General features: G+C 38.8%; 1 protein-coding gene across 1 annotated transcript; it reads left to right on the top strand.

Annotated features, from left to right (window-relative positions):
- Positions 1–434: 434 nt before the first annotated feature.
- Positions 435–6,660, top strand: LOC134547772 (sulfotransferase 6B1-like). The gene is made up of 7 exons (XM_063391896.1): positions 435–636; positions 2,354–2,487; positions 3,135–3,224; positions 3,871–3,997; positions 4,711–4,805; positions 5,304–5,460; positions 6,303–6,660. The coding sequence occupies exons 1-7, from the start codon at positions 435–437 to the stop codon at positions 6,431–6,433; spliced, it is 936 nt and encodes a 311-aa protein (XP_063247966.1). The 3' UTR covers positions 6,434–6,660.
- The last annotated feature ends 291 nt before the right edge of the window (positions 6,661–6,951 follow it).

Below are 6,951 nucleotides of genomic sequence, written 5' to 3'. Positions count from 1 at the left end.
CTGAAAATCCCAGCAGTGAGAAAGTGATGAACTGCCTTGAAGATTTTCATTATGGTATTTTGTATTCCAATCTGAAATTCATTTCTTTCTCTTTTGTTATATTATGTTTTTAAACTCTGGATTGTAATCACGGACTTCTTGGCATGATATTTTGAACTTAACTAAGCCCTTTCTCCTCAAAAGCAATTGCATTTGCTGCTTATCTTGTTTGTTTATGTTCAGCTTCTATTGATTTCAAAGGTCTGTATTACTTAAGGTCTTTGACTTGAGCTGCATATTTCCTCACAGGTTCAGGAAGAGGTAAATTATTGTTCATAGGGTCAAGAAAAACCCCAAACAGCACACCATGCACCTATTAAAGGACAGTTTCTGGGTTTCTCCTTTTGCATAGCATTCCACACTGTGACAGTGCCTGTGTGTGAGAGAGAAGAAGAATGGAGAAGTCCAGGAAACCATTTGTTGAACTCGTAGATAAGGCACTAGCAGCTGCCAGCTCAATGCATCGTGATGAGCTGCTTTTTTCTTACAAGGGAATTCTTTACCCTGCCCCTGTTTGCAGTCTTGAGGTATTCAAAGCCTTGGAGTCTTTTGAAGCCAGAAGGGATGATGTAATTTTGGCAGGATATCCTAAATCGGGTAAGTATATTTTTTTTTCATAAATCAGGTTCTATGATAACAGGTATCAGGGTTTGCAGTAAATATATGCAATATATATTATATAGTACATAATATCATATGTGATACTAAATATTCATATTTAGAATGTTCACAAAGTTTTGTAAACGTGATTTCATTTTCAAAAAGCACAACAAACTAACTGAATATTTTGTATTGAAAGTTTTTAAAGATGGAGAAAAACAATCTCATTTCCTTTTCTATAGCATATATAGGTTTTCTTATCTTTTCATAGTTGTGAAGTTAAATGCACAAAATGGATAAATTTTTTTGCTCCAGAGATTACTAGATCTCTTGATATTACACAATCTGCTCTCACATTTATGTTTGTAAAGTGAAAAGCTTTATGTTTTTACACAGAATACAACTTTGGATTCCTTCAAATACTGAATATTCTGTAATTTATTTTGCATGGATGTCAGGAAATACCTATCAAAAATATTTTTTTAGTCCCTGAGGTGATTGCACTGTTCTTTAATTACTGGGAAATCAAGAGGTGATCTTTGCTAGCGTTGCAAATTTACCCTACATATTTGCTCCTTCTGCCTGAAAGCACTGGTCCACAGGAAAGCCAAAGGTTTGGATTCGATGTATGTTAGATGTCTAATATCTACTTTAATCCAGCTGTTCTCTCTTCTGTGAATGGGTTCACACTGCCTTACAGCAGATAGGCACAGTTGACGGGATTGTGAAGTTCTTTCTTTTTTATTGTCTTTTCTTTTTGAAGAAATGTTATGCACTCGAGTGCAGTTGTTAAGACTGCAGTGAGAAAGGTGTAGGCACCCAGTGTCCAGAAGTCAGGAAATAATAAATTAGAGGTGGGTGATCTATGCAGGCTCTTTGATATTTTTGAACAAAAAGATAATGGATGTGTATCGGAAATGTCACTGCATGGAGAATTTTCCTATGGTTAAAGAAAATGAGTGCACAATTTTCAGATCTAGTTCTGCTGCTGTGTTGAAGTACTGTGACCCATCTTTCTTCCTAAGGTTATCCAGCTCTCCACAAGACCCTTCATACATCAGGTTTTAAAGTACAGGCTCACCACCCCAGTCTCCCTTATATTTGTCACAATAAAATTGATTACATTAGTGCAGGTTTCCTAGTTGAATCTTTGTGGTTCTTCTCCCTTCTTTGTTAGTTTACAATATACAAGTTAATTGATGGTGTACTGATGTGAATGGTCCCATTTCAAGGACATTCAAATCTGATCCTACTTTCCTTGTGTTAATTCCTCCTTTGACCCAAACCCTAAAACTCTGCACCTAGGACACTCTTTAAAACCCCATGACTTGGTCCCTGTCAGCTCTCTCCATTTTCTCCCTCACCTTCCTCCTCCTCCACGGTCTGGGGGAAATAGAAATGGATCCTTGTCCTTATCAAACAGAGGCCTGTCTCGTCTGTTTTCCCTGCCAGTGGCTTGTACTTCCCTGGACACGATGGTCACTGTTGCCATATGATGCAACATACTGAACTGGTCAATCTGGAGAAATGTGTGCTTAGGAGGAGCAAAGGCAGGAGCCTGGGAGGTGATTGAGCAGAGTCAGCTGTGATTGTATCACCTGAAAGGAGGCCAAGGAACTCAGGTGGTCGTACTGCCACCTCTTGACTTCCTGGTAAAGCCATTTCTGTTCATTCTCAAAGTTTTACAAGCAATCCTGTATTTTTCTTCTTTCAGGCACCAACTGGCTGAGTCAAATCTTAACTGACCTGATAGCCATATCCCAAAAGAAAACACCGGGTGGGGAAAGCAGTGCAAATGCTGAAGAAGAATTCCCCTACCTCGAAATAGGAGATGCTGGGAAATATGAGGTGGGAACAGAATATGTATGCAAATGATCAACATTATGTGCTCCAAATACTGAATATATGATGTATGAATTACTGCATTGTTTGAGAAGAACATTACTGCTTCTCTTTATGTGTCATCAGGTCAGGATCAGTCTCATCTGGACTGTCAAATAGTGAGGGATAAATGAACACTTCAGGGGGAGTGAGAGGAGCACATCCCTATGAGATACATAAGGACTTCAGGAGTTCAACACAGCATCTTCTGTATTTAAGAAGTGCTTCTTGAAGTGTCCAACAGTGAAATATTAGCTTTTGTCTCTTTTACTAGCTCTTCCTCCTCATCCCCTCTCTCAGTCCTTGAGGAGCTTCAGCTTTCACATTGTTGATCTGTGCCCTACCTCTGGATTTGAATCCTTGTCTAACTGAAGGGAAGAGAATTATCTCTGAAGAGAACTAACAATGGGTAGTGTTTTTCCAGTTGTTCATGGGCTTTGGAAGACTCAGAGCTATTCAGAGCAGCCCACTAATATCCAGGGCAACACTCACAAAGAAAACCAAAGTCCAATAACTGTTGTCAAAGTTTATCAAGGCAATATTTTGGCATAGGTTAATGACAGGAATAGATGTACTAATTGAACTGTCGACTTTCCTGTCTCCAATTCTTAAAGCGAATGACCAAATTACCTTCTCCAAGATTTATGGTTACTCATCTCCGTCCTGAAAATCTTCCCAAGTCTATCTTCCAAAGGAAAGCTAAGGTGAGTGTTGATTTTAATCTATTAAAAGCAGACACTTCCACAGATTTTTTTTTTTTATAGCCAATGTAGTCCTTTTCTGGCAATTTTCAGTGTCACTCTTATACTTAAGTGTTTAGCATGGCTTTTTCTACAGGACTGTTGAAGTCCTGCCATTCATGTCACTCAAGCCCAGCTGGCCCTTAATGGCACCTTTGGGACAGTTTCCACAAGAGAGTTGCAGAGCTTGAACAAATCCTCAAGAGGCCAAATGTATTTAGACATGATTTCCTGTGGGAGGAATTTTATGGCATTGTTGCAAATGAGAGCTTCCATGTGTCAAATTTCAGGGAGAATTTATGTTTTTGTGTATTTTCCCTTCTACTTAAATGATGAACTATGCTTGTATTAAGCAAAACAGTTGTATTCTGCATAAATAATTTGGTTAATCTGTAAAACATAATAACTATAGGCAACCATCTTTGTCTCATGGTATCAAAGCAAAGTTCAATCCTGCACCTTCTGAAGTGGAAATGAAATTGCTACTTCTGGAAGTAACACACAAGGTATTAGAAATCCAACTGCAGTTATAAAGGATACTGTTATTATTTCTTTCTAAAAAGCTGTGGTCTGCTATTTCTTTCTCTATAAATCATTTTTTTTTTTCTAGATATTGTTACTGATTCGTAATCCAAAAGATGTAGCTACATCATTTTACCATTTTTCCAAGGGCGTGGGTACTATTCCCTCCTATGAGACCTGGGATGATTTCTTCACAGATTTCATGACAAAGAAAAGTACAGTATCTTTTTTCTGTCTGTGTCAACTCTGCAATGATTTGTCTTTGTCTAAAAAGCCTTGCATTTAGGTAAATCAGCTCCGCTAGGATTTTTTGGTTTACGGTACAAAAGCAGAGATTAAAAATAGAGAAGTAGAAATCTGAACTACAGTTTAACATACTTGTCCTACGTCTTGAGGATTAATATATATTAAGACTATACTTCCACAGACTAACTTCCACAAAGTGGTGTTTTCCCTGGGAGAAGCAATTCTTTCTTATCTCTTTCTTGGTTCCCCCTTGCTCCAATGCTCCTATGTCCTTCATCTTGTGTCCATGGAGATCTATCATCGCCTCCATGCCAAATTGGTTGAAAGGAATTACTTGGACTAAGTCAAGTGCATTAAAAAGTGGACAAATCTAGTGCATGTCCAGCAAAGGGGAGGGTTCACCAAATTTATAGACTGGAATAAGGGAGTGTTATGAGATGGTCAGCAAGATGATAGCTTTTTGGTTGACTCTCACCTTTCTTGAAATATTAACAATAGTTTTATTTTTCTGACTTGAAAGTGGTATCATACACCTGAGCCTGGAGGAAAACCTGTATCTCCCACAGAAGGCTGTGGGAGCCATAGATATAATTAATAAAGCCCTTGGCTGTGACAACTTTTTGAGCAAAACTTGTGTAATCTTAATTTATGCTTCATCTAAGGATTCTTATGTTTTATTTAGTGGCCTGGGGATGCTACTTGGAATATCTTTCTGAATGGAACAAATATGTTGATCAAGAACATATTATGACAGTAACTTATGAAGAGGTGAAAGAGGTAAGGTTATCAATGGTTGGCAATAGTTTATACTTCAAGGGACATTTCTTCCTGAACCAATTCACCATTATCTGCTTGCTGGGTAACCAAAATGTGCGTGAGACAGATTCTTGTCTTAAGGGAAGAAAAACTTCTAAACCTTCTTAAAAGTTTGCTTGTTCTTGTGTTTTGTTTTGTTTTTTCTCTGTGATATAAGCCCAAATAATTGTAAATGTAAATCTCCAGGAATTTTTTGGTAGGAGCTTTTATGTTTTCAGCAGTGTAGATTCTGCTCACCTGTAAATCCTGTTGAATATTTTGTAATCTACAGGAAAGAAGCTCCTATCTCCCCTCAAATAATTATGGAGAAGAGAAACACTATGGACCACTCTAGTCCTGGTGAACTCTATGAATATCCTGTGCATGCAGGCAGCAGAGAGATACAGGGAAGTGTAAAGACCTTGGAAAGCAGCATCATTTGTTTGAAAGTCTTGTCATATGTTCCATTCCTCTTTCTAGAATCGTGCCCTGGCTGTGAAAAACATAGCTACATTCTTTGGAATTCCTCTGACTGAGGAAGAGCTCCAGCTTGTGGTAGAGAGGAGCAGCTTCCAGTCTATGAAGAAAAAGTCAGACAAGACCCATGGCGCAGTGGGCAATGTTCTGTTTCGCAAAGGTAGGAAGCTCCAAGTGGCTCAGAGGTAGAAATGGCACACTCTCAAGAACTTGGGGCATGCTTTGGTTCTTTTTTGTGCACTGATATTAGCATTGCAAGTTAGGGTCAAGCAGGTGATCACTGCTTTGCTTGAGAAGACTTTTCAAGGAGAACTGGTGAGGAAGATACCCAGCAAGGCTCTGATAGCAGACCCACTTTTAGAGGGTCACCAATGGCTGGCAGGAAGGAGGAACTGCCATGTGTCTGAGAGTACAGGGATCTTCTGAGATAGCCACTGCCAAATGTCCACTCTTACCCATTAGAACTAAGCCAAACAAGCAGGAATCCAGGTGCACACAAGAGAGGAAACAAAAGGGAACAACTTTTTGCAGTGTAGTGTAGGGCACATGGACATGAGAAGGACAACCTGGGTTTCAGAATCTTTTTCTGCATTTTGCATTTAAGAAGAAACTGGGTAAAAAACTGGGTAAAAACTCAATTTGCCAAAGGAGCAGAAACCCAGCTCTGCCTCCTGGCAGATGATTCTTAATCAGTTCTTCATGACTTTCCAATTTGCCAGTCATAAGTGACTAGAACAGAGAGGTGTCAGGAACCAGGAGTTCAGGCTGCCTTTGTGAACACAGCCAGCAAAAGAGGAGTATGTTCTTTTGCATTACAGCAAAAGATTATTCTGATTTCAGAATTCTTATCTTCTGATTTCACAGAATTGTATTGGTGTAGAAAAATGTTTTGTCTGGAAAAAAGGATCAACAATATGTAGTGTAGAATGCATTAAAAAGGACAGATCTCTAGAATAAAAAGTAAAATTTCTTGTTTTTCAAGAGCTTCTTTCCTTATTTAAGGTAGTGTAAGTGACTGGAAGAATCTTTTCAGTGAAGATCAGAATGAGAAAATGGACAAAGCATTCGAAGAACGTATGGCAGGAACGAAACTCGGGAAAAAGCTGAAGTATGACGTGTACTGCAAAGCCTGAAGAGTAATGAAAAGTGGTTAGACCAAGAACTTTGCAAGGCAGACTCCAATCATCTGAATGCTATATAATAGAAAAGTAAATCAAATGATTCAAGCACCTTAGGATTACTGTAATAAACTTTGCAGCAGCCTTTACAGTGACAGCGAGGAGTAATGGCCTGTTGTTTTATGGTGAGATCTTTGGCTACAGCCATGTGCTGAAGAAGATGTCAACTAATCGTATTTACAAAAAACTCAACAGCCCTGTTCTAGTTGTCAGCTGGAAGGAAATGCCCCTTTTCTTTCTAGCGAAATTCTGTCATTCTAGACTACTGATAATCATTTAGTAAGCAGATTATTTTTTTCTTCAAAAATGTTTCAAATTGGGCAACATCTTCACAGAAAGTATCACTAGCAAAACGAGGGATATGACAGACGCCAAAGACGGAGGAGATCTTGCATGAATTCAGCACAAACTAAATCAAAGCTGGAGGGAGGAGAAAGAAGGGGAATGTGGATCAGAATCCTTACGGCTTTTCA

This window comes from Prinia subflava, chromosome 2, assembly GCF_021018805.1.
Source record: "Prinia subflava isolate CZ2003 ecotype Zambia chromosome 2, Cam_Psub_1.2, whole genome shotgun sequence".
In the NCBI taxonomy this organism is placed as follows: domain Eukaryota; kingdom Metazoa; phylum Chordata; class Aves; order Passeriformes; family Cisticolidae; genus Prinia; species Prinia subflava.
The sequence above is the reverse complement of the archived record's forward strand: the minus strand, read 5'-3'. Positions and strand labels throughout refer to the sequence as shown.

Bases quoted from the DNA above. Each gene is read 5' to 3' on its own strand.
- LOC134547772 (XM_063391896.1), top strand. From the start codon at position 435: ATGGAGAAGTCCAGGAAACCATTTGTTGAACTCGTAGATAAGGCACTA. The intron at 3,998-4,710 runs GTACAGTATCTT...TGTTTTATTTAG, and splicing joins AGATTTCATGACAAAGAAAA to TGGCCTGGGGATGCTACTTG. The intron at 5,461-6,302 runs GTAGGAAGCTCC...TCCTTATTTAAG, and splicing joins CAATGTTCTGTTTCGCAAAG to GTAGTGTAAGTGACTGGAAG.